We start from the raw sequence: 27,853 nt of genomic DNA on the forward strand, positions 1-27,853 counted from the left end.
TTTTAAAAAAAGATCAGAACAGTAACATCAATGATAACAACAAAAAATCCCCCCAAAATAAATAACAACCAGACACAAGATCTGTCCATACAAATGTATTTATCTACAGCCCTGTTTACTTTCTGTGCTTCTGGTGAATTGGCACCATGTTTTCGTTGCTGATCAAATAGAGTTGGTAGTTTAGGCTCAGGATGCTCCTGTTTCTATGTCACTATGTGATCAGAGAACCAGGTGTTACGGGAGAAATCAAACGTTTTTTCAGCTTCAATCTGTGACTTTACAGTTAACATAACTTTTCAGACACACATAATTGTGTTGTCCTGTTAAACTAACATTGTCTATTAATGTTACAGACGGGCATGACTGATAAAGTTTTCTGCTTAGCTCCCACATTAACGTTAGAAGTTATATTTTAGTTTGATGCTGGCGACACCAGCTGCTCAGCTGCTAGTGAGGGGAAGGGCTGTACCTGCCGTCTGCAGCGTGCTGTGTTCACTTCACTAAATATTTCCAAAGAGTGCTTTTTCCTTTATCATTTTTTACCAAAACTGGCTGCTCTGATCCTCCTGCAGCCGCGCTGGCCATATTACAGCAACAGAAATGTGTGCATGCATGCACAGCGACGACAACAAGCCGGGTTGCAGCGAGGGCTCTGTGCCTGCCAGACGCTGCCTGCACAGCGCGTGTCCTTCGGACCCGTCGCGCGCACCCGTGGCATGCACTGTTAGTATCGATACTTTTGTAAATTAGTATTGTATCCGGATACAGCGTTTGAGTATCGATACTTTTCAGAGTATTGATACTTTTGACAACCCCAGTCTCCAACACTGATTTAACATGCTAAATCATCTGAAAAAAAAAAGCTGGCAAGGGTCGACAAGGGCCAACGGTTGTGGGACACACCGCTTGCCTAACGGTGACTGTTGGCTTGGTGTGTCAGGGCCTTTAGAAAAGCAGGACATTTGAGATGCTAGAACCAGCAAATGCCTGGGCATTTTTCCTTCAAGTTCCCATATTATGCTCATTTTCAAGGTCATACTTTAAGGTTTCTACTAGAACATGTTTATAAACTGGAATGTAGAGCAATCAATAACCAGGCGGTATTCCAATAGCGAACCTAATCAAAATTCCAGCTCCAAAAATAGAAAATCAAAACGTGGCGGCAGATGCTTTAATCATGGCGGGCTGCCACAAATAAATGAATGTGTGGGAAACCCTGCTGTCTGCCTGAATATACCTGTATTCAACCTCTGTCCAAATCACTCTGTTTTAGCGCCTATCTTTGTAAGCCCCCCCTCATAAATAAGCCAAGTCTGCTATGATTGGTCAGCAATTCTGGGTCTTCCACATCTTCCACATCACACTAAAGCAGCAGTTTCTTACTTGTCATTGTATAGTTGTGACACTACAATTTCACTTAAGTCCTGACGGCTCGTTTTAAGGCACAGTTTCTGAATACAGACTGTGTGCATTTCTCTGTGGATTGAGAATTTTGATTTTTCCCAGTATTGATAGCACCTATACCTCCTTCATTTAAACACTTTTTACAATGTGGGACCTTATAAAATTACTTTAATCGATTATTAAAAGTGACACAGATTAGTTTTCCACTGATTGACTTATTCTTTCAGCTCTACCTTCAATATGAGCGTTACTCAAACATAAACAGTTGACAGCAATTCAGCCCAGTTTGGATTCATCAGCCTCACCTTAAATTAAATATCAAAGGACAAAAAAACCTTTGTAAATAGTGTTGTATTGTTTTTACTGACAACATCAAAAACAGCCAGGCCATGGGCATAAATATTTTATTATTTTCCTGTGGCATGTGGATAATGTTTAAGTTGCTCTAGAGAGTAAACACTTAATGATTACAGCGATTTAACAATCTTAAAAACAGACATCTAGAAGAAGTCACATTTTCCAAATTGGTCTCCACTGGCTGAGCAAAATAAGACGAGAGCACTTCATAAATGTCAGTACATACGTACATGACCGTCAGTTCCTTCCTGAAATTTCAACTGACTTTGCACTACTCCCAGAGGAAGGGTATGACCACGGTTCCCTATTTCTTGCCATATTCTCAGAGGCAAGAGGCTATCATAGAACTAATGAGGGTTAACAGCCCTGATATCTGATACACGTCACTATGTTGTCATAAAAAGTGACGCATACTGTAGTCACAGTCATTTAAGGCATGAAACACAAGACATGACATGCCCCCCCGAAAAAGGATACCGCGGATCAATTTACACCACCATAGCAGAGCATCAGTATCAACTCATCTGTGGGCACCAGTGAATACCAGAGTTCACCATGGTGCTGTGTGGGAGTTCGCCTGGTAACTCCACGTGGCTGTAAAAAATGGGGCTCAAGACAGTGGCATGTAGTCTCCCGACTGTAAGTCAAAGCAGGTAAATGAAACATGAGTAGAAAGAAAGCATGAGGACAAGGTCAGGGTGCTTTTAAGTATGTTATTTAGGTAATGCTGAACACATGGTATCATCATGTAGCTTCAGAACAACTGCCTTCCTCAGAGTTATACATAAACTAATCAATCTAAAGTTTATATATTTGATAGAGTTAAAGTTTTGGGGGAATATTCACCATGACGAGAGAGGTCAGAGGAGAGCGGTGGCTAACAGGTACAACAACTATGCAAACAACAGTCCAGTATGACAGTAATTTACAGTACAGGAGGACAGTGTGACGCAGAGGGAGCTACAGCAGCTCATGTTAGCTACTGTAAGAGCAAGACTGAATCTATAGCAGGGGTGACGTGCATAGACAGCCTGAATCCACAGATCCATCATGCCTGGTGTCAACAATGGAGTAGTTTCCCTGACACACGAGGCATTTAAATACTACTACTGCTTCATTTGGATACTTAAATATGTTGCAAACAGGTGCTGAATCCCTTCATGACGACAACTTCAGATTGAATATGCCTCAAGTGGAGAAATATTGTTGAACTCACCATGGCAATGCACATTTTTTAGATGTTTTTTAGGTACAGAGAAATATGTTCTGGACCCTGGCCTGGAGCCTGATGAAGGATACAAGCTGAAATTCGATGGTCTGACAAAAGAATTGTTCTTACTACAAGTGTTGCTGTGACGATAACAGCTTTTGGCGGACGATATTATTGTGATATTATCGTCATTTTCAAACCATTTCTCTGTAAAATAAAATGCTTAAGTGTTGCACCTTAGTGTTATGATGGATGGGAAAACCCTGTTGTTTATTCCAGCATCACGTTGATGACATTATTGTGGTAACAAATGTACATGTAAACACAGAGGCAACACTGCACGCTCTATGGACGTGACCTTGACAATATTTTGCTGGCCTCTTTAAGTCGATAACTAGGTATCGTGACAGGGCTGGTTGCTGGAGATTTTAACTCTTCAGTGCAATACTGTTTCCAAACCATGTATGTGCTGATAAAAATCTGCTGCAAGAGTTAAAATAAAAAAAAAAAGCATTAAAACAAAAGCGATGAAGTGAGTCTGTTTGGAGGTTTTTAGAGTACAAAAACATGTTGTGTGACAGTCTGAAGCAATAACTGATGGTGGCGCAGCAGCTGGAACATGCCTGAAGCCTATCTGTCAACAACACAGCACTGATACCAGAATATTAGCAATGATGCGTCTAAAAAAAAAACAGTGTCAAAACTACATTCACACTAGACTGAAGTGCTTTGACATTGGATAGATGCTTCATAACTGCAACGAATCTTCCAGCAACTGGATGTGATTAACAACATGTTGATTTAATGCAGTCATAAAACACTGCATTGGGAGACTTAGGGATTTTCCAACTACACACAGTGACAGCAGGCCACATTCTGATGACTGTGTGTTGAAGTCTGGCTGTGAGCACCTTGCACACAAGCCCAGCCCACAAGACTGGAGTTCAAACAGATAGCAATCTAATCATTTTAACCCAGTAGAGGTGTGTGGCTGAGGGCAAATACAGCAGGGGGGTTATTAAAAGGAAACTAAGGGCCTATTGGTGCAGACTTAAATATGAATACATGTCATCAAAACAAAAAATAAAAGAGAAAGCAGGATTAGGGCAGATAAGAAAGGCCTCATATCATTTGACCATTTGTGCATTGGTTGGTGCATTAGATGGCTAATTTATGCATTTATAACACAACCAAATGGAAAGCATAGTTATTGGCAACCTGAGGAAGAAGTTGTCCCAACATGAAGACCCCCATACTCTCCCAGGGCATGTGCATGACTCCTGTGACTGAACACAGCCATTAAACAACTTTAAAATCAACTTACGCTTGGTTGCATTGATGAGGTTCTTCCCATCTTTGTACAGCTCTTTGATAAATCTGTTGGTCTTGTCCAGCTCTGCTTCGTGTGCCTTGATTTTCTCCCTGAAGAGGGGGCTGTCCAGATAGCATTCACTGAATTCCAGCGGGTGTAGTCCCATGTCTGTCACAGATTGATGGCTTCGCTTACAACAACGGGGAAACTGCTCAAACTGACGCTTAACTTCGTAGTATAAAAACTAAACCAGCCGTTACAGTCAATTTACCGCTCTTTTCGATGGCAGCTTCAAGTCAAAGCATAGCTACGTGAAGCAGCAGCAGCAGCAGCAGCTAACGGGGGGTTAGCATTATAACTTCTGACACAAGCGCATGGGTGTTGCTCCACAGTTGTCAAATCACGCAAAGAGCAGCTAACAGGTATGACAGTTGGAAGGTGAGAGCAACACGCTAACGGATGAGGTGTTCATCGGCTCACGGGAGTTGTCAGAAAGTCATGGTGGCTGTGTCCAGTTTTTCCTTCCCTCATCAAACGTACTCCACCTACCGAAGTGACAGATTGAGAAACTCTGCTGACATCTGTGTGCGTGTAGCAAAACTTATACCAAAGACTATGTAGCCGCTGCGAGATGGTTCAGTCCGATCCACTTCCGGCTTCGCTTCGCTGCAGAATGAGACCCGATCTGGTTATTGTGGTCATTTCCAATTATTTCGGCGGAAAAAAATAGAAAAATTATCTAAACAAAAGAATGTACCAACACTCAGTGCACATGTAGGTGTAATTTGTGGAGTAGTTATGAAAGAAAGACAAGAAAATCTGTTATTATGGCCAAATACTGTATGCACAAAGCTAAATCCATGAAAACATCACCCATCTTTAAAGCTTTTTTATAATTTTCTGTAGTAATATAATTTGATGTACTGCAAATCCCTAAAATGTATTAACTTTAAATATGCAAATGTACTACTCAACTGTGTAGAAATGTACAAACAGACCCTAAAAATGATATGGTTTACACTCAAATGAAGACCAAATAACTTTTTTTGTGTTGTATATAATTTGTATCTTTATTCATTTTCCATCAAGTATTTTTTCCTTTATTTATTTTGGCTGACGAATCTTTTTTTTCTTTCTTCTTCTATTCAGTTTCATGCCCATGTTCTCTGATATTATGTTTGGCTGGCCTCATGAGAATTTTTCAATAAAGATTTATTACTTTCGGCCAAAATATCCAGAAACTTCATCCTCCTCTACTGCCATGTTTTGATTACAAATAACAGGATCGTGTTTTTTTATTTTGTTTTTTCAAATACTCCATTATAAGTTGAAGTCTTACATTTAAAATATCAATGACTGAATATTAAATAGTAGGCTTTAAGGCCATTTGATTGGTAGAAAAAAAATATCTAAAAGTATATAAAAATAGATTTAATATGCTTATTGCACAGTGAGAGTGTTGTGTTATTATATATTATATGCATTCATCATTATTAGTAATACATTAATATGTAAGCAGGATTTTATTGTTGTAGTGGTAAATGTGCAATTTCTATTGTTCATGGTCTGTTTCATCATTAACAAAACACATCATCATGACATGTTTTGTGTTTGAAATCTTTATTTGTAAAGTAACTATTACAGCTGTAAAATAAATGTAGTGGAATGAAAAGTTTAATATTTCTTTCTGAAATATGGTAAAACAGAAGTAGGATTAAGTGGCTGAAAATTAAAAAAAAAAAAATCCTCAAAATTAGACCGAGGTACACTAACTGAATAATTGTACTGAGTTAATTTCCACAACTTCTAGTAAGTTGCTAAAGCTAAATTTGGCTGAAGAGATTCACTTTTTAGACATGTGGTTGTTAAAGCAAGATTTAAATGACTGCATATCAGAGTTAAGCATGACGCCACATTAAAACAGAGAGTGACATGCTATCTAAAAACTGTACAGTCAGTGTGTATTGAATGGAGCCCAAGTTTTTTTTATTTATTGTCATTCATTCATTTAGTTGTCATTCATTCTGATAATACATGAGAGGCAGAAGCTGCGGCTAACAGGATGGTGAGGATAACACTGGAAACACAAGCAAAGACACAGGCCTACATGTTAATTACAGCATATAGAGAAGTATAAAATAAATTCAGTTAAATCTGCAATATGAAAGAAAAAGTATGAACACGATAAGTAATTACACGATGCATAAAGTGTAAGTACATGAGGCTGCACAAATTGTGTGAAACAAACAATAGGCTGCAGAAGTGTCACAAAATGGGATCCTCATTAGTACAGCTCTGGGGACTGCTAAGTAAAGGCTTACAGCAAGGCAAGGGAAATACAACAGAAAAGGGGAGGCCCTCCAAAGAATAATCAAAAGTGATCTCTCAGCTGCAGTGCAGTATCAAGCCCATATGAATCCTTCAGTACCTATAGTGGCTCTACTCAGGGTCAACAAACAAGATAAACCATCAAGAACACCAGAAGCCATCTCAGTACCTTTCACAGGGGACTAAAACCTGCTGCATAAATTCTACAAAAGTTCTGTGCTTCAGCCCCCCTCAGGCAAATCATCACAAACAGCAAGTGGAGAAGGCTACCATCAAAAACCTCACAAACATGAATGAAAAACCATAGGCAATAACAATAAGGAGTCTTTTTGAATGTGAAAATATAATGAGCACTAAAGGGATTAACCTACAGGAATACCACATACACAACAAAGATATGAAATCATGTGTATTCATTTATTTTACGAACGCTCCCTTCATGTTCTCTGTAAGGGTTTGTATGGGTGGGCACTATCTTTATTTTTTGTACTCTTTGACTGTGCTTCAAGATTCGTCTGTCATTGGTTCCGCCAGAGGCTAATCTGAGGCGGGAACATTTACCGTGGCGTTATTATTAAATAAATACGAATAATATTATTCACCATGTTCTTTATAGTTGATGCGTCTTGCTCATAACCACTTGTACGATAAACATTATTCACAATTGCGCATGCGGAACCTTGCATCGTTACATGTTTCTGACCGGCTTCTTTAGCGCGCGGACTCATTTCTTGTTAAACGTTAGCAGAAATGTGCATTACGCTCTAATCAACGTCCAGCCGTTGTAACGTTGATTTAAACAGTAACGGTCATTTTTTGACAAGCAGTTAAAGTATCGCAGCGGCTGTCGAGCAGCTTTTAGCATGTAAGCTAACATTGGGATGCTGTTAGAGGACGGACCGCCTGCAACGATGCTAACGGCCGTGATGTTAACGTTTGTGTATTTGGAAAATTATCACCGTAGCTAAAAGGCAGTGATATTTTCTGTGTGTCTCCATCCCATAATTCCCAACCTGTGATATAAACCAACAGACGGTAAGTCGAGTTAAATTATCAGAAATGCTTTTAAAGTACTTAGCATTTTGTTTAAAGTATTACTGTCAGCGTTTATTTTATCAACACTATCTTACTTATTGCTACTCATTTCTTACTACGGCATATTTCCTTTTTAAGTTGACGTTATTTTTATGATTATTGTTGTTAATGTTACTGTACAGAAATATCTGCATGTATGGGTGCCCATATTTCCAGGAAAATAAAAATAGATTAATTATATTTTGGCATAACAAAAGTATGTAGGGTAATTAAAAAATATAAGACCCTCTGAGTCAACCAAAATTTTGCCTACATAATCATGAGGTCACATGTCATGATTTTGACCAAGAAACAACAAAGTTGGCTTGTTGTTGATTTAGTTTTTTAATTATATCACTCAGTCTACAGCCATACATTACAGCACAGAGTCACATGTGGAACCTGATTGTCTTATTAAAAGTGGCATTAATTTGTAATATCAGACATTATCATTAACTAACAGACTCTCCTTTTTGTCTTATAAGCGATGCCTAATGCCAGTGCAAAGCCAAAGCATGGCAGGAGGACACGCAGGCGACGAAGAGAGGACCCTGCCAGGAACGAGCTGGTCTCTAGCTCCCTAGAAAGTGCCCAGCAGTGCCTCTTCAACCAAGATTATGGGACTGCATTTGTGCACTACCTTCTGGTCCTGAATCTTGCACCTATGTTTAAGGACTTTGCGAGGGTAATGACTGTTTACACTACTCTGACAACCCCATCTGCGTACATGCACTGTCAAATATTGTCCACGCATAACCACAATCATACAGTCTGAAAAGGTGTTTAATTTTGGAGCTGGATTTGTGACATCTTCCTTTTAGGAGTCCTTCAGGTTCACTCTCTTCAAATGGACAGAGGAGCTGGACTCTGTGGGTCGCATTCAGGACCTCTTTGACTGTTACGAACAAGCGCTGGAGCTGTTTCCTGCTGATGAGGTCATCCTGAACAGCATGGGCGAACACCTGTTCAGGTATCATCCTCATCTGCATAAATGCTATCAATATGTAGGGCATTATTTATGCAATTTTTTTGCTTTATGCTGTGTTTGACAATATTGTGGCTCTTCCTTTCTCATCCAGGATGGGCTTCAGAGATGAAGCAGCGGGTCATTTCCATAAAGCCTTGAAGCTAAGACCAGACTATCCAGAGGCCAGGGAGAACTTCTACCGTGTGGCCAACTGGCTGGTGGAGCGCTGGCATTTCTTAATGCTTAACGACCACGAGAGGAATCAGAAGTACCAGCAAGCTATTCAGAAGGCTGTGCACAGCGGCTGCAACACTGTACTTGACATAGGTACTGGCACTGGGATCCTTGGGTGAGATATTTTCCATGCGAACTTGGAAACTCTCTATTTTTTACGTTGCGGAGTGTAGTTTATTTGTAAGTTAGAGCTCGGTCCTTATCAACCACACTTGGTGGTACAGCAGTCGCTACAACTAGAGTAGGATCCGTGTTTTAACGTGTGGGTTTTGTTGGTCTGATTTCCTGTTTCTCTGTGTGAAGTATGTGTGCAAAGAAGGCAGGAGCTGCTGAGGTGTACGCCTGTGAGCTGTCGAAGACGATGTATGAATTGGCCTGTGAGGTACTGACTGCTAATGGGATGGATGGTAGCATAAAGATCATCCATATGAAGTCTCTGGAGATGGAGGTGCCAAAGGACATTCCTCACAGGTGCAAGTTTATACCAAAAGATATTTTACAGTGATGCTACAAGCACACAACCTTTATTTCTGTTAATGCTGTTATAAGTACTCACTAATTTTTCTTCCTGCTTCTCCATTCAATGTTTATTTTTCTTAGGGTATCCTTGGTGGTGACAGAGACGGTAGATGCAGGATTATTTGGAGAGGGCATAATAGAGAGTCTCATTCATGCCTGGCACCACCTCCTGCTCCCTCCACAGGTAACTTCAATTATTAAACACAAACACAAAAAACAGAACTTCTGTTCTCCAGTTGCCACACTGCAATATTAATGTTTCTATGAGTTCATGGTGCCCAAAATCTTTTGCTGTTTTGGCACTGACAACAGGGTTAGAAAATGCCAAAAACAGCTATTGTGAATTTTTCACAATTCAGTGTGTGGGCTAGGAGTCAAAAAAAGTTTTAGCCTCACAGAGAATGAAACTAAAGATGGCTTCAAGGCACTCCTTGTCAACTTTTATTTCGAGGAACATCCAGCATCCTGGGTTTTTTAAACATCCAGCAAAGTTCAGATCTCACTGACAAATAGGCAACTTCCACGATACCCAAGTTTACAGAACGAGTTGTGACATTTCACTCTTTTCGACACACACAGTAACCAGCTTACACGTAAATGTATCCAGTTAACTTTCACGTTATGTTGGTGTCATTAAAGGGGTGTTAATGTGCAGTTTTCTTGTCCTAAAGAGAGGTGAGAATGAGTTTGAGGAGCAGTCTGCAACAGGACGGGTCATCCCCGCTGGAGCCACTGTGTTTGGTATGGCTGTCGAGTCCCTGGAGATCCGCAGGCATCACAGGTAAATCCCTGGAGTCCACCTGGCTTCTTTGAGTAGGCTGTGTGTCAGATATAATGTGTATCAGGACAACAGAGCAGCAGCACAAGTGTGTGGACCTGTCCTTAGAGCGCTGTTTGTTTTTCCATACAGGCTTTGTGTATCAGAGGTGGGCAGTCTGTCCTTAGCTGCAGCCGGGGAGCTCCGTAGCCCAGTGAGCTGTAGCCCCGAGCCGGACGACTCCATGGAGCCGTACACCACAGAGAGACTGAGCAGACTGCCAGGGGGATATAAATCTCTCACAGAGCCATTCATGGCCCTCAACATAGATTTCAACAACGTGCTGGTGAGCAGAAATAGGAAAGACAACAAGTGCTGTCAAACTATGATAACTAAATTTTTTCAGCTACTATTTATTTAATGTGTTTTGACTTAACTTCACTTTTGTCTTTGTGTGTGATACTCAGCCAAGTGAGAAATCCTAATATTCAATGTGTACTTGTCGCCGTGAGTCAAGCTGAATAATGTACGTCTGAGAAAAATGATTAATTTAGCTGACCATATTTCTATTGGTCCCATTATATGAACATATTGGCTGCCTCACAGGCTAAAATATTGCTCATCAGTGGCCACTTATTATTTAGCTACGGGCCTGCAGGGATTGTTGCCTGATTCATTAGCTCCCAGTGAGCACCTGACAGATTGGAGGCACCGTGTTTATCTCCCGAACAGCACCTGTAGGATGATTAGTTGATATTTATCCACACATGTGCAGTAGGAACTATCAGACAAACTTACCGTGGCAATCAGTGAGGCAAACTCTTTTAGCAGAGAAGGGAGTGTGATTCACTTAGTTAGGTCTTCAGTTTGTGTCTCAATCCCAAGAATATGATCATAAGCAGGGGTGGAAAAATAATAAAATTCTTCCACATTTGGAGGGTTTCTGTTTGTGTTGCTTTTCCCATTCAAGGAGTTGAGATATCATCTAGCACAGGAAATCCTATTGGCGTTACCATTTTAAATCCTCAGCCTTCAGAGGGGTTTTCTGTAAGAATATAAGCAGACCTTGAGTATTATTTACTTACTGTGATTTTTAAACTCTTTAAATATCCCTAGCTTACTCACAAAATGCCACAAAAGAGAGGTACATTTACAACACTGGCTGTGGTGAACTCTTTGAGACGGAGATGTGTGTTCTTGGTGCTTGGCAGCAGCCAGGCAGGCCAGATTTCATATCATATTGATGTTACTGGTGTGGATGAAAATACAGCAGGTAGCCCATCAGGTGTAGAATTAGACTTGTGAATTATGAAAGCTACTGTTATTTATACACAATGTAAAATGCATATCTTTACATAACTCTTCTCAGTGTCTGACTTAAAGCTACAGTAGATAACTTTTATAAAAAATAACTTTTTGCCATACTTGCTCAAACAGTTTCAGCAAGTATGACTATAATAGTCAGACAGTAGTACATGACACAGTTAATCTGTGTGAAGAAATCAGGTTCCTCTGGATCCTGGTAGTGCTCCTAATAGCTCTTACATGAATCCACAGCACCTAAATGAAAATAACCAATCAGAGCCAAGGAGTCTCTAACACAGCTGGGCATGCCCTCACTCAGCTAAGCTCAATATCTGCAGTGCATGGCCTTCATCTGTTTGCTTGTTTTTGCCTTGTACGCTGTTGTTGGCAGTGCAGAGCATGCATGAGCAGTGACTGACACTGTGTCAGAGACTTCTTCTAGCTCAGATTGGGGTTTTTTTTTGTTCAGGCACGGTGGATTCTTGCAAACACCATTAGAGGCACTAGGTGGAGTGACTTGATTTTTAACAGAATATCCAGCAAATATGACAAATAGTTATTTTTATTAAAGACACCTACTGTAGTTTAAACAACCAAGTTGAGCATGAAAAGGCACAGGACAGTAACATCCAAACTGTCTATCAAATGCTCAGAGGACAATAATGTTCACAACTTCTTTTTCAACATGAAACCTTCTAAGATCTGATCGCATTTTTAGATCCTTACAGCACTTTTTGTTCACTTCCCTCTACAGCCAAACTTCATTATACTTGTTATTGTAGCTGACATCCATGTAACACCTCTCTGGCACCCTGTAGGAGCTGGAGGGGCTGAGCTCCAGGGAGGTTCAGCAGATCCGCCTGCCTGTCACTCAGGAGGGGGAGCTGGACGCTCTGGCTGTGTGGTTCCAGCTCCACCTGGATGAGGAGAGCAGTCTGTCTACTGGACCCCAGGAGGACACCTGCTGGGAGCAGGCCATCTACCCTGTCCACAGCACCAAGGGTAAGATTCAAGAAACACATATGTCACACTGATTTCTGTGTGTTACGTTATTAAGCATTAATCTTCTGGTTCAGCATGTCCATTTTTTCATGCATTTCCATGTTACATCGGATGAGGGCAGTGTGTTGCAGACTACATACAGTATTTAACATTTCCAACTGTGCTAAATAATGTCAGGGATATTTGCAGCAAACATGTATGGTAGTATTGGGGGTTACCCACCTTTCAGCAAAGAAGCTATTGGAATATATAGGAGAGTAAACCCACGTCCTCCTCAGTAACCTACCCATCTACCTAGTCGTGCACCCAACTCATCAACCAGCACTCCACCTCTGATTTCAGCTTATAACCATAACTACTATTTACATCAGCCCTCAGTTAATTTCAGGCCCAGGTTTATAACTATTTTTAGTTGATCTACATGTGAGAATAGTGAAAATAATTTACTGTGACGATAGAGTGATAATGTATAAAGATTTAGCTCCTTGAAAGTTTTAAAAATTAGATTAAATCACCTAATTATCATCACTGAAGTCCACAATATGCCAGTTTAAAAATCACATCTTAGAACATACAGTACACTGTGAAGACCCATTAATGGAAACGCTACTGTAACAAATAAATATAACTAAAACTGTTATGGTCTTAGCTTGAAATACAGCTATTACACCAAAAATAAAATTGCTGTTTGTCAAACATCATACTTTTCGGGTGCCAAATATCACTAAGAGCACTGCATATTCTTTACACTGCTGTCATCCTGAGCCACTGTGAAGTTAACAGCCCCTGACACGAGGTGACATGTTCCAGTTGGCATTGCAGTACATCATCTCTCAGACAGGGCTCAACAGCATCTCGCCGCGCTGCTAATTGGCGACGGCAGCGTCAAGGGAGCCGCCACCTTTCCCGGTGATCACCAACATCCGTTTCCCGGCCGCCGTGACGTGTGCGCCGTGATCGCCTGTGACACTCTTTAGTGTTCATGAAATTCTTATAGGCAATAAATATGCATTTTTCCCAAATGCCTCTGACGAGCCGCGCGCTGACATGAAGACACGGAACAGATGTTATTCCTGTAGGAATCCTTTCGGCGCCTCTCCCCCTCTCTCTGTGCACCCGGTCCCCTGAATCTCATTTCTCTGTTGGGCTCGCTCTCCCTTTTTCCCTCTCTGCAGCTCCTTCTTTTTCTTCAGTGTGTCTCCTTTAAAATGGTTTCAATTGTGAAGTCAGTTTTATTTATAAAACCCCCAAATCACATATTTGCCTCAAAGGGCTTTACAAGCTGTACAGCATATGACACTCTGTATCCGTAGACCCCTGTCAGCTTAGCATTTTGACATAAAATAATAATTTTATCATTTTGTATCTGCATTTTTTTTTTTTTATAATTTCAGGTGTTTCATAAGTTCTCTTTTTCCTTTAATACTTAATTTTGAGAAATATGAAGATGTTTTTCTACAATAACCTTTTCTAAATGTTGTTAAACACATGAAGCTGTTAAACTTTGAACCTAAACCTTAATAAAAGAGTCTAACTTTAATTTAAATCGGGAATTATTTGATTTAAAAATAAGTAAACAGCATTACAAATCTGACCGGACATTCATTGCCATTTTCAGTACTTGACAGTGCTTAGTTTTCTTTGCTACAGTACATTGAGTTGGTACTAAAACTACTACTACTAACTACTAAAACAGCTCCGGTATAATCAGGTCAAGTGAGTGTTTTCTTCTTCTGATTCTTTTCAGGTTTTGTCCTGAAACCTCAAGACGAGCTGCTTGTCGAAGTCTCCTGCAGAGATTCCTTCCTGAGGCTCTGCAGTGTCGCTGTGCTGAGAGACGGGCATGAAATCCGTCTAGACAAGCGTCCAGATTTGCAGGACTCTGGAACCCCCGTTTCAAATCTAAACCCAGAGGCAGAACTGTGTAGCGCGCTAGCATGTCTTCAGACTGACCAGAATCAAACTAAAGACTTCTGCATGCTGGAGTGTTCGGAAATGGCGCTCCTGAACAATCAGGATTACCATCAGAGTTTCTGCAGCGCTCTGGCCAAACTCATGTCTCAGCTGAAGGTGAAATGCCAAAACAAAGAGCGAGGATCAGGTGTTCAGTCTGACCCCACTGACTCTGCAGACTGTAGTGACCTGCTCTATGTCCTGGATGTGTCAGAGGGCTTCTCCCTGCTTTCCCTCATCGCGGCCAGCCAAGGTCATGTAAAAGCATACAGCTCAGTGGAAAAGAACAAGCAACAGGAAGTCCTGAAGAGACTGGCTCGCTCCAATAATGTCCCAGAGCAGCGTCTAGAGTTCTGGCTCAACCACATGGAGGATGAGCAGGGGATGCTGAAGAGGCCGTCCAGGGAGAAGCTGTGGAGCGCCATCATGCTGGACTGTGTGGAGACTTGTGGTCTCATTAGACAGAAGCTGATGGAGAAAGCTTCACTGGCCAGGTAAAACTTAACACATATTTCCAAAGAATAAAAGGAGGCACAAATGAAATAGAGATAATAAATATTCAAGGATAAAAAAGGCCTGAGTGGGGAATGCAGAAAGGTTGTATCATGTCTGTTTATTTTGCCCTGTGTGTTTTGAATATCATTTTAGTGCTTTTATATATTACAGAGTAAAATGCATGTCTGTGACCCATATTAGATGTCTGCTGGAGGACGGAGGACGTATTTTCCCAGCAAAGATTGTGGTGCATGGCATGCTGGTGGAGTCGGAAACATTGCTGCTGGAAAGTGCTGTCCAGGGTCAGGAGCCAACACTGGGATTCAACATTGCTCCTTTCATCAACCAGTTCACTGTAAGTATCCCCACATGAGCTACCAGGTTGACTTATTTATTCATACTTAACTCCAAAGCCACATTTCCATCAAGCAGTCCAGCCCAGTACAGTTCAGTCCAGTACAGTTCAGTTCACTTAGATACGCATTTCCACTGTGAAAAGTTGTGGATGGTACCTATGTAACCGTTCCTTACTGTTACCAATTTGGTCTCATTCCTTCCTGTTCTGTTTTGTTCTGAAAATGTCAGCGTGCAACCCCATTCTGTGGACGATGAATGAGGTGCAAACCTCCATCTGTGTCACTGGTGATGAGGAAATAAAGTGAGTGCTGGACGGAGCAGTGAGTGACAACAACCCCGCCCACATTTAAGAGTACTGTTTGTGGTGGAAAAGTTAGTGTCTAGGTACCATGTCTGAAGGGTTACTTTTGGTTTCATAGGTACCATACTGAAAGTGTTGAGTGGAGACAAGGCTTAAGGGGCCAAGTCATTTTTCCTGAGACCAGCATATTTGTTAAATTCTCTGCAATGGGAGCACCCAGTATTTACACTACACTACAAACGCCAGCAACATGACAAAGGACTGAGCGTCTGTTCTGCAGTAAGCAGAACGCCCACTTGGCGTGTTTTTTTCTGAGCACCAAGAGTTAAAAAATGTTTAACTTTGGGTAAAACTCTGCACTCGTCACTGTCACGTTTCACCCAGCTCTCCAATCACAATATAGGAGGGGCGGGACAAATACCATAAAGACCAACTGTCAAATTCAGAGTGCTAACAACAACAACAATGGAGGAGAAATATGTTAATGTACTCTTTCTATATATATATATATATATATATATATATATATATATATATATATATATATATATATATATATATATATATATATATACCTATTTATGTGTCTCCTCTCATGAGCCCACATGTACCAGCAGGCCGGGACTCTCTCCTCACATGCTTTAGCCTCCCCTCATCCAGAGCAAGTAACTCTACCTTGTGCCAGCATTTTACTTCTGCAGATATTCCGTATCATAGCAACCAGACGCAACCAATTCGTCTCAGCTTAAAAAATGCTGCACCTCCGAAGTGTTCTCATGTGCCTCCATTTGGGCATTTCCTGAGGTGTACCTGGTGTTTTCAGCTGGTAGAAAATGCCTTGGTGGACACTGGGCTTCAGATACCACTGACAACTGTATGTTTCTTTACTTAGTTTTCTTTTTTATATTGGCCTAACAAAAAATGTAGGCTACCTGTTTTTTTTTTGTTGTTGTTTTTTTAATTCTCTTTTTTATTTAGTTATTTTAGTGTCTAGTCAGACAACTTCATCATACTCAGAGGGCTTATAGCCCTATCTTTCCAGGCCTTCCGTAGGACACAGTTACAGCAGAAAGTAACATGAAAGTGTGTTACAGTGTATGCAGAAGCCAAAATGGACAAATAAAGTAAATGTAAATATGGGTATGAACAAAAAAGAAACTGAACTCGTCTGTATACTATTAAGTCTTGAGATGTTTTTTTGACTTGAGTTCAAAACGTAAGCCTCTATGAAAACTTTCAGTATCACAGTATCCACATACTCTTGTTTACTTACCTTCATTAACTGGCCAATATGGTGCCAAACTTGAGGAAACCTATAGAAATTACTGTTATTCACCCATGCTGCATTTTTAGATTTTGAAAACTGTAGGCTACCATTACTGAGGCAATCAGTAAAAGCTGCCAGATCACATCTTGTGCTTGCTTCTCTTTATTTTCATGGAGAAAGTTCCATCTTGAGCAACAAAGGGAAAGATGATTTTGCACGTGTGCAGATTATGAAATGCAATGTCATACCTATTTGTCAAGCATGACTTTTAAATTCAAACATTTTAGAAGTTATTGCTGCACAGGGACAAACATCGTTAAAAATATGGCATAAAATGTGATGTACTGCATGTAAACTCCTGCAGTTGCCAGGAATATCTAGGCTGATGATGTGTTGATACTGAACAGTATTTTTAAGTTAACTAATTAAGGAAAACACACTGAAGCACACGAGAACCATATTGTGAAGCTGAGAGCTTCTTCAGTTTTCGTAGCAGAAGTTTCAAAATCTTCCTTTTGTACATCTCAGGCCACTCATATTTTGTATTCTCTCTCATGTTCCTGATGCAACAGTCAATATGGCCAGTTTTCACATGCAGTACGTTGTGTTTGTGAGCTTGCGTCATTCACATTTAAAGTTTGACCATTAGGTGCAAATGTGTTGGTTTTGTTGAATATGATTGGCATATAGTGCAACACTATAAAGGCACAACAAAGATAGGCCGTGCACCCAGTTGTTTTGTCTCCCACCATGTTTGAGTTGTCTTTTGTTGAACAAGGTATTTCACTTGGAATACTAAGGTCCAGGACCATGTTTTCTGTTGTGCACTCCTCTTTGATGTGTGCTTTCCAGCTGTGTTAAAGAAGCTCCAAAATCCCTTTGAATTCTTTTTCTTTATTTGGTCTGGAAATTATCTTTTTCTCCCAGCATCGTGTTTGTGCTCTAATTTCACAGGCCCCACGTGGGACGGTCGTTTGTTTTAACAGATGTTGTCTTTGAAGCCCTCGGTGGAGGGCACTTTTCTAGCACAACTGTCACACAAGACACAACACACAGCTTGGCCCAGGACATTCCTACCTGAATCCATCAGTATACATTACATCAAGCACATCAAACAGCGGGCTCCGAGGTCTACACAACTGTGACAGGGAGGAGGAAAGATTCTTTTGTTCTGCAGTAAAGAAAACTGTGACACTTTCTGCGCTGCCACTTTGGTTTCTCCCTCAGCTTTTATGTGTGCTGCCTTGAAGCCGTGGCCTGTTTGTCAAGTTTTGAAGAGTTTGAGGTGGAAGATTAGTTTCTGAGCATTAATCAGTGATTGAGTGATTATCCACTGACACTATGAATTAAAACCTAATGTGGATAAATAATGGTGTGGGAGAAGGAGTGCCAAAAACTTTGAGTCAGCATCTGCATGATTTTTAATACACTGTAATGAAGCTTTTGTAAAAATCTGTATCAAATATAAACAAACATGATGTGTAGTTCCTCTGTCTGGCAAAAAAAAATCAAGTTACATAAATCAAGGCTCACTAGTACAAGCAACATATAATACACTTTGGTCTTCTTTGAAAATCATGTAGCCACAATAATCATCTTTTTACTTTGTGTACTTAAATAAATGTGCCTTGATTTTTGTGGCGGAAATCCAGTCTTCATCTTGCGGACAGTGGTTGCCAAGCTGTGCAACAGAAGCACCTGTTTTGTGTTACATCGCTGACATATCCGAGCAGCTCTTCCTCTCCGGTCTTTTATTGGTCTTCACGTCATATAGTTCCTTATTGATAACATCACCAGACAGTCCTGCCAACACTGTGTTTATCTTTTATGTCCTTCAGGTGCCGGTCCATGTGTTTTTGGACTTTTCCACGCTGGTGTGCCGACATCTCAGTGAGTCTGTGGAGCTCTTTGTTCTTGACCTAATGGACTCCACCGCAAACTACACTAACAGAGAAGTAAAGGTGAGCCTCATGAGCGCTGCTGACATGATTGGCATTTATGTAAGTAAAGTTGATAAAAAGTGACACCTCATTTTAACGTTGCTCAAACTTGAATTCATGCTTTGACTCTGCCAATATAGAAAATCCCCCCAAAAACTCCCTGAGCTACCTTCTGGTACACAATCATGCTGCACCAGAAACTTCGAAATGAGTCATACCTACTGTGCACATCTCCCTTAGACAAACTTAAAACTTTACTTTCCCTCTGAACTTTTTATTTTTGGTCTCAGCACAAACCCACTTTTTGAATTTCATACATAATATAATAATAAAAATGGAAAAACTGAAAGTAACTTAACAGTCAGGGTTGAACTAAAAAGAGTTATCATCTTGCATATTAGTAGCTGACTGTTCTTACATACTATTATTAAAGGCACATAATGCAGGACTGTCGGTTATAGTTTGTAAACGTGCCCGCCAGTGAAAGCAAAAGTAAAAGTCAACCCTAGATTCACTCGTTTGGCATTTTGCCTCGCTATATTTGCATTTTTTCCGCACTTTGTCTCTTGGATGACTACTGCTTTCGGTTTGGCCCCTTGTCGCCACATTTTTTTTTATAGCCCCAGCCTCACCAGAGTGCTGAGGGGGCACACACCCATTAACATCCTGAACACAGAGAAAAATAACAAAATAAGAAAACACAGGCAAAGTCTATGCAGATAAATACACCGCCATACACTTGTACTGAGTCATAAGTGATGAGAGAGGGAATTTTTTTTTTAGAAAAATCCTGCATAGTACTGTGTATCTTTCATTATCATGTTAAACCATAATCTCTGTTTCCCAGGTTCAGGCTACGTCAACAGGCAGAATAACTGCAGTTCCCTTCTGGTACCACATCTACCTGGATGAGGAGATCAGTGTCAGCACCCTCAACAGGAACTCTCACTGGAAGCAGGCTGCTGTTGTGCTGCAGCAGCCCCTGGAGGTACAAGCCGGAGACTGGGTCCGCCTCGCTGTGAAGCTTCACAAGAGCACCATCTCCATGTCGGCTCATATAGATAACACACCTGGGCCGATGGAGTAATGATCTCTGTCACTGTAGTTTTCCCTAGTAATTTCATTTCTGTATATTTTAAGCCTCAATTGAATAGAGGCTTTTGACACATCGGGAAATGCATGAAATATTATGCATTCGTTTTCTTGTATCGTTTATAGATTTTGCCTTTTTCAGTATAATTTTTCATAAATGTTACACCTGTCTTCAGAGTTTTCCCAGACACATTTAGTAGAAGCCTGCACCAGCCACACCTTTGTAAGTATCAGTGGAAAGCTGAGTCATCGCAGTCACCTTCAAGTCATATTTTTATCTGTAAAATGTGCTATAAGATCACAGGACATATATAATTTATACTTATAAATATATTTGTAAGTATATTATATAAATATTGTAGTCTTTTGGTCATGGGCACCATTGTTTGTCAGTATCAATTAAAAAAAAAACTTCCAATAAATGTGACATTTTCTTAATAAATGCAAGAACAAAAGAAATCAGAAAATGTAGTTAATCTGATTTATTGAAGAGACTGTCAGAGATGGAATTAAATTAAAACGTGGTACCATTTACATCAGCTTTGATGTAATCCTGTCAGTTTTAATTAAAAAAAATAAAATAATGTAAGGCAATGCAACATTCTTTAGCTGGACATGATGCAGATTACACTGCTGATTCATTTGTATTTTTTCCCGACACAAACTGATATCTCACACTGTACATTAAACATGTCAATACCCCTGCACAAATCCATGTAAGTCACAATGACGAAAGAGCTTGGAAAATCTGCGGGTAAAAAGTAAATGGCTTCGGTGCAACAGCTGCAAAGTAACTTTATCTAAACAAAGGCTAAAACAATTGGAAAAATCTCATCAAATAAAACTGATCCTGGAATATAAAAGCTAAATTGATGTAGTGGATACATGAGTTCAACAGCACATGAAACAAGGCATCTGAAAAGACTAGTGAACAAATCTCTATTAAACATGATAGAGTGAGCTGTATGCTGTAAAGCATCGATGGGAATTCACTAGAATGTGCTGATTGTAACTGACTGAATTGTGTATGTTGTTTTAATACTTAATACTACTTGTTATAACCCTTAGGAAATACATTACATTAAAGGTCCAGTTGGTATGATTTAAAGGCATCTAGCTGTCAGGTTGCAGAACTGAAACGTCTGTGGAGGAGGTAATGAAAACAATTCTTATTTTCAGGTACTTATGAAAACATAAATTATGAGTATCAAATACCATTTCTGCTAAGAGATGCCACTAAATCCTACAAACTGGACCTTTAATATTAATTCTGTAGTGATGTCACACTGTCAGTTTGGACACATCCCTCAGCATGTGCCATGTTCATTTGTTTTTCTTAACTGTGCATCCCATTAAAGTTGTTGCTTCGGTTCTTTTCACACATCTTACATAGGTTAGGAACAAACAAAACGTGATTCTGGACATCTAATGTGCTTTACTATCATAAAGTTTGATTTACACTTGCTTCAGTCGACGTCCTCTGAAATCACTACGAACTAAGATAAAGAGTAAAGAAAACATTTGTATTTTAAAAGTTGCATATTTCCCTTAACCATCTGTCACATGTGAGATCATGATATGACTGAGATGACACCAAAAAAAGTGCGTAATAACTTCCAATCTGGAGAGGATACACATGGAAGCTTCGCTCAAACTTTAGGAGGCGTTATTTGGCGTCTTATCTCAAGAAACACGACTAGTGTGCTCTTTGGGATGCTCGTTAAAATTGACCAAAAGACTTTCACGATTACAGTGACTTAATACCCATTTTGGCCGAGCCTACTGAGCCATGTAACTCCCAAGTATGACAATATCTGCGAGTCATTTAGTACCATAACTTCACTGAACATTCTTGGAGCTGTCACCGGCAGAGAGGTCCATCTGGTTTTGCATTTGTTGGCAGACTTCTACTATCACTTGTTTGATGTGCCCTTTGAAACAGTTTATTTAATGTTTCATCAGTCCAGTAATGTCTGAAGAAATATGGCAAGGCTGTAATTGGGTCCTGCCCAACCATGTCTGGTAGTCTGTGGGTGACGTCGTCGGCCATAACGATAGGCTAGGTGATCACGATGAGATCTCCTTCTGTTGGTTCTTTGGTTTGGTTGGTCCTGTCCTCTTCCTGGGTCTCTTCAGCACTAGCTTCATATCCTTCATCCCACGGGGCTGAGCTCAGCCCAGCGGGGGCTGACAGAGAGTGCGGTGTGAGGGTTCTGCCCAGGCCCTCGTATTGACCTTTGGGTGACACAGGGTTTTGCACCGCCTCTGAGATGGCATCTTGGGAGGCTGAACAGAGCAGGCCCGACCGCTCACCGTCATTCTGTGCCTCACCAAAGTAGGACTTCCTCGGACGACCCATTACTGTTCTCCCTGTGAATGAGAACATAAAGTCTTGACCGGCTTCTCCATGTTGGAGAATATACCAGAGATACAAATACACAACTGTGCAAGTACTCCACCTACCAACATTGCGGACTTGCTCAGAAATGTCTGCTCTGACATCAGAGATGTCCCACATCGCCATGAAAGAGTCAAAGCAGGAACCCTCCTCAGCCTCCTGGATGTAAGGCTTGTAGGTGAAGCTGAAGTGATGGGCGATGGCTGCCAGAAACATCTCCACACAGATGATGAAATCCTGAGGAAACAGGACAGTTTGGTGTGTTTGGTTGTGTTTCAAGCTGATAAAAAGTAAAGTTCTAACAGGTACCATATGGTTTTATATATATTATATGAAATCAACTGTCGCTTAGATCAAACTCAACTCATCTACTTATTCTCATCTCAGTTATGTCTTAATTAAATACACTTTCACTTACCTGTAACCCAGTAGCTACAGCCTCCACACTTTGCCAGTCCCATGTACGCGTCTCTGAGATAACACCCACTTTCACCAGCAAAGCAATAAACACAGCTTGCCTAGAAGAGTTCAGAAAACAACTATTCTCAGTAGCTACCACATGCCACCATCTATGTAGATCAGGAGACTGCAGGTATACTTCAACATATACAGTATTTACAAGCACAGTAAAAACAATAAGGAATCAAAGTTCAAGATTTCGGTCATCTGTCAATAAAACAGTGTCAATCCTGATATCTTAATGTGCGATGGAACTTTGACTTCCTGTTGGTTTACTGTGGTTTATCCTGCATCACCTGGCACCCTGGAGAACAGCCATGAACAGCCACTAAGTTTGAAAACACTGAGAATTACCAGAAGGAGACGAACACCACCATTTTGACGCATAGGAATTTGCCCACTGGTTTGATTGGACTCAGTTCCTCTCTCAGAGCCCTGTAGAACAGCACCAGGCAGTACATGGCAAACTAGATCAAGGCAAAGAGAAATCTAGTTCAAGATAGGATGTAACATTTTTTTACATCTATGTTACCTGTATTGTACAGTCATTAATTGAGGCAAATTACATATAGACTCATAAAAAACAGCAGCAGTATTACCAGCTGTGACATATTGTTGAAGATCACCAGGTACGTCCATGCATTTTTCGAACTAAAGTTGCCTTCATCATACACGCCACACAGCTGACAGATCCTACAAAGAGACAGAAACATACATCAACACAAATAGTGACCGAAAAGCTGTGACGAGTGCAGACGACGAGCAGAGGTTACTTACAAGGCAATCACTGTTGTGACAGGTCTCACAACGGTGTACTGCAACACTCCTAGTTTGCATCTCAACAGCAAAACCCTGCCAAGAAAAATGTATGGCAAATAAATTGAATTAGAATTAAATTAGCTGAACAACATCTAGTTTGCTCATATCAGTAAAAGCTACTGAATCTAAAATCAAACCCAATCATGGACAAAAATGTGGTGAGTGGGTCCTTAAAACAAGTGTAATGACAACATTTTAACATTGGACTGTGCCTCATTTTCCTCAACAACTATTCAACAATGGCAAATATCATCATGCACAATACAACAATCCTGTCAAGGGTCACATTTTTAAGGCAGTATTGTAAAATTCAAAGTTAATAAATGGGACTGATGCTGCTGACCTTCAGGCAATTGTTAATTAATTTGTTCCCCTTCAGTTTTGGAGAACAAACTGGCTCTCATGGAAAAAAAGACACAGGCTTGTACATCAATTACAGATGTTGCCTGACTGAGTCTAATTTGAAGCTGGTGACTGTCATTAATTTGTGTACTAAAAATACTTCAATGGTTTTAAACAAACTGCGAGTTCAAGAAACAAACTTGTCATCTTTTATTTTTAGGTCACTTTTGTTGCATTTCTTAAAAACTGTAAACAGCTCTTTAAAATCAAATATCAGAGGGATAATGTTGTGATACATCATTTATGCAAGAAAATTGAGACCACTGATAAATCCTTAGTATTAGTAGAATTTCAGTTGGACCTATAATTGTGAGCAACTGAAAGCAACTGAAGTAAGAAAATATGATTACAGTCAATAAAGCTGACCTGTTTGGGTCAACGTATGGTGAGCAGTGATTCATTTTACACCCAATCTTTGACCAGTGTTGGATGCATCGCGCTTATTGTATGGTCCAACATGGATTGTATGCATGCAAGTCCTCATTGTAAAAAATCATCTAAATTTAAAGGAAACGTACTCTCCCATTGGCCAGGGCGGACAGCAGCAAAGAGGGGGGAGGTGTTTCTGCTGCTCCTGGGCCTCCAGCATCGACACCAGGCTGGGGTACTGATTCTCCAGGTAGTTTAGCAAGAAGGTCATGAAGTTGTAGATGACATAGGCCTCGTAGCACTCTCTGCATGTGTCCACATAAATTGCTATACGAGGGTATTTCAATGCAATCCACTGCAACAGGAAAAAGAAACTGATTACATGGAAAGAGAGGATACAGGCAGTCTCTCAATGGTACGGCTTACGGTAATGTCTCCAGTGAATGGTGATATGGCAGCAAAGATCTGGTTTTGCCTGTATTTAAATGTCCGTAATTCTGTATGTACATATATATGGATTCAATGCATAATATACAGTAGGTGTTGCACAATGGCTTTGATTATATAATACACAACTCACACTATCCAAGCTGTAGATTGGGACCATCCATAATATCCTAAAAAAAATAAAAACAAATACAATTAACAAGCAGTTTGAGACTATTGTTCAAGGCTGACATGATTGTTGACATCTTTACCTGATGATAGGTTTCTGCAGCTCTGGCTGAGTGTAGTGAACCAGATGCTGGAGGATGCCCCATAATGATATGGGTATGGTCATGAAGACAAATATCCCAGCGATGAACCATGCTTTATTATGAGTGCCAACCTGTCATTACATGGAAGAAAACAGTCAACACAGTTAACATTTATCCTCGTTGTACATTTAAGTCTGGCAAGCTAGAATTTTGGTGACCCAGAATGTAACATCTCTACATTTAAAGTCAGGGGTGGAAGCTGTTTAGAAGTTTACATTCTTTACTCAAATAATATAGCAATACAACTTTGTACAAATAAAATAAAAAAGGAGGGATGCACAAAATTGGATATCAACACATCCACTTTTTTTCCCCACATAATTATATTGATTATCAAGTCTCTTCTGTAGCGGAATTAACATCATATTATGAGTGCATACTCTTATCATGATGTCCCACCAGCCACTGGAGCCATGAAATACAATACTTTTCGATGATGCAATATGTATGTAATATTAATGCATGCACCTGCAACCACTGATTTAAATTTCATATCCCATTTTACTCACTCCACTTCAGTCCGCTACTCTGCATTGTCTATGTAGCTGCCTATGTTTTGTTGTTTTGCCTCTGTTGATTGTTTCTGTTTTTTTTCTGTATTTTAATGTGTTTTTGTTGCATAACAGGAACTAGCTGAAAAACAATTTTTAACTGAATCAGGCCGGTTTTAACTGTAACACATGATGTTACTTTTAATTCCTTTCCTGAATAAAAAAATAATGTGAAGTATGAATTCATCCATTGTGCAAAGTAAGAAAAAGCATGTTGACTGATTCTGTTAGTTCGATTTAAAGCCAATATCGGCCGATACTGATGACGTGCTGATGTTATCGTGCATCCCTGTAAAAAAGGAATTTAGGAAAAATGTCATAAAAGCACCCTACTCCATGTTTTAGGTATGATCTTGTACGAATATGATCACTGATATCTGAATAGTAATTTCCAGTTGATCAACTATATTTCTGTCTAACATTCAGACCTGACAGCATTGTTTTCTTAAAATAAAATCAATAAAAAAAATCTGTGGGAGCATTTCAGACTCTTTATAATTGTAATCAACATGTTCAAAGATGGTTTTAGAAATGATGGCAGGCTGCTGGACTGGAATTGTGAAGAAAGGCTCTTCATTATAGCAAAAAATATTCATTTGAAAACAGAAATATTCTAAGTGCAGGAGAAGATTTTCTCATTTATGGAAGTATGACTCAAGTAACAAACTCATATGATTTGATAATAAGGAAATGTTCTGCAGTGAGTAATTCATGACACCTAAAAAAAGTGAATCACATGCTTTGTATGACTATAAATGTAATGAGTACCTACTGCAGTAGTGTGAATGCAGTAGAGTAAGAAGCTGAATACATAATTCTGAAATGTAGAGAAGTATTAATATGTATTGACATTAAATTACTATGAATTAAATCAAGTAAAATGCAAGTTCTTTAAAAAAAATTATTGATGCACTTGAGTACCATGTGTTTTATGTTGCATTTCACCACTGTGTTAAACCAACAGAACTCCTACAATCACCATCAGACATCATGTTAATCAGATTCATCGATTATTCGAACTGACCTCTGACTTCTGCAGCTCCCAGATACACAGGGGCAGGACGACTAACAGCAACAATATGTACAGCACAACCACCAGCGGCCTAATCCATCTTCTCCAGTTCCCACAGGAGCAAGGCATCTTGACATGAAGACGCTGTAGGGCCTTTAACACCGCCGCAGGTACAGTGACAACACTATTTAACCAACGCTCGACACATTAAGCGTTAGCTTCGCATTGTTACACTTTCACCGGCTCACTGCGACCCGAGACAACCCGTCACTTATGTCCAGGCTCGTTGGGCTCTGTCGCTAGTGTTAAGTTTCATTCATGAGGACAAAGCTTCTGGATAATTAACAGCTCATATGACTCGGTTCTACCAAGCTAGGTTGCTAACGTTAGCTTAGGAGCTTTTCACCATGTAAACAAACAAAGAAGATGAACCAGTCTGAACCGCTGAAAGTGTCTCAGTGTCGACCGAGATAAAGCTGAGCTCCTCAGTTATATGTCCAACGACTCGTTAGATGAATGTACACTTTACATTGCTTTTACTGGGTTAACGCTGGTAAAAGTTTCCGAAAAAGTAATTGTTGTTGAGGGTGTACTTCCTGCTGTTCGCTTTACATGTAGTCCCGCCTACAGTCTTGAATCTGATTGGCTGATTATCTCAGTTTAACCAATCAATGAAGACTAACTGTTTCCCAGTCTAACGTCAGCTATAGTTAGGTTGGTTGCTCTGCATTCTCATTGATCACATGATATGTGCTTTGGCCAGCAGATGGCAATGTGAATTAACAATTACCAGGATACCAGACTTTAAATTTGTTGTGGTAGAGTTAGACTGGTCACCATGTTCACCGTTTTATAGATCACATTTAGGCAACCCAGACCTTGTAGAAAAGGGTTTTTGTGGCCTGTTAATGCATTTGGTAGGTTACAGGTGATTCAATTTGCAAATAAATTAACCTACTTTACCCCCATCTCTATAAAAATGACAAACCTATCAAGGAATATGTGCCTCCTAAACTATTCATTATGTCTGACACCTAAATTAGCCTTTGTAACCCACCCATAGTAGCTGTATGGGCAATGTTCTGTCTCATAGTATCTATGTTTGTCCATACTTGCAAATTAGGACTAAAATACAAGATATCAGACAAATGCATCTTGATAATTCTGCTTCTTTCCCTCTCCCATATTGAGTTTGTTTGCACAGATGGACT

At 40.1% G+C, this 27,853-nt stretch overlaps 3 protein-coding genes across 8 annotated transcripts in view; 1 reads left to right on the forward strand and 2 right to left on the reverse strand.

Moving 5' to 3' along the window:
- arhgap10 (Rho GTPase activating protein 10) overlaps positions 1 to 4,838 on the reverse strand; it is a 59,779-nt gene extending 54,941 nt beyond the window's left edge. For 5 of the 6 annotated variants that reach the window (XM_033624463.2, XM_033624462.2, XM_033624464.2 and 2 more), the window contains exon 1: positions 4,296 to 4,838. In XM_033624463.2, coding sequence (XP_033480354.1) covers positions 4,296 to 4,449 — 154 coding nt within the window. In that variant the 5' untranslated portion in view covers positions 4,450 to 4,838. The remainder of the gene's footprint in view (positions 1 to 4,295) is intronic. The other variant, XM_033624460.2, reaches the window with a different exon arrangement.
- Positions 4,839 to 7,422: 2,584 nt separating this feature from the next.
- Positions 7,423 to 20,341, forward strand: prmt9 (protein arginine methyltransferase 9). Its single transcript, XM_033624306.2, has 13 exons — positions 7,423 to 7,646; positions 8,171 to 8,370; positions 8,507 to 8,655; positions 8,765 to 9,001; positions 9,190 to 9,357; positions 9,487 to 9,589; positions 10,077 to 10,186; positions 10,316 to 10,508; positions 12,286 to 12,469; positions 14,217 to 14,916; positions 15,119 to 15,272; positions 18,681 to 18,803; positions 19,630 to 20,341. The coding sequence occupies exons 2-13, from the start codon at positions 8,173 to 8,175 to the stop codon at positions 19,867 to 19,869; spliced, it is 2,559 nt and encodes an 852-aa protein (XP_033480197.2). The 5' UTR covers positions 7,423 to 7,646; positions 8,171 to 8,172; the 3' UTR covers positions 19,870 to 20,341.
- tmem184c (transmembrane protein 184C) lies at positions 20,342 to 27,256 on the reverse strand. Its single transcript, XM_033624307.2, has 10 exons — positions 26,655 to 27,256; positions 25,020 to 25,150; positions 24,902 to 24,938; positions 24,471 to 24,676; positions 23,509 to 23,583; positions 23,331 to 23,424; positions 23,086 to 23,198; positions 22,691 to 22,790; positions 22,338 to 22,509; positions 20,342 to 22,244 (listed from the first exon to the last, which is right to left on the reverse strand). The coding sequence occupies exons 1-10, from the start codon at positions 26,769 to 26,771 to the stop codon at positions 21,934 to 21,936; spliced, it is 1,356 nt and encodes a 451-aa protein (XP_033480198.1). The 5' UTR covers positions 26,772 to 27,256; the 3' UTR covers positions 20,342 to 21,933.
- Between the last annotated feature and the right edge of the window lie 597 nt (positions 27,257 to 27,853).

This window comes from Epinephelus lanceolatus, chromosome 3 (genome assembly GCF_041903045.1).
Source record: "Epinephelus lanceolatus isolate andai-2023 chromosome 3, ASM4190304v1, whole genome shotgun sequence".
In the NCBI taxonomy this organism is placed as follows: Eukaryota; Metazoa; Chordata; class Actinopteri; order Perciformes; family Serranidae; genus Epinephelus; species Epinephelus lanceolatus.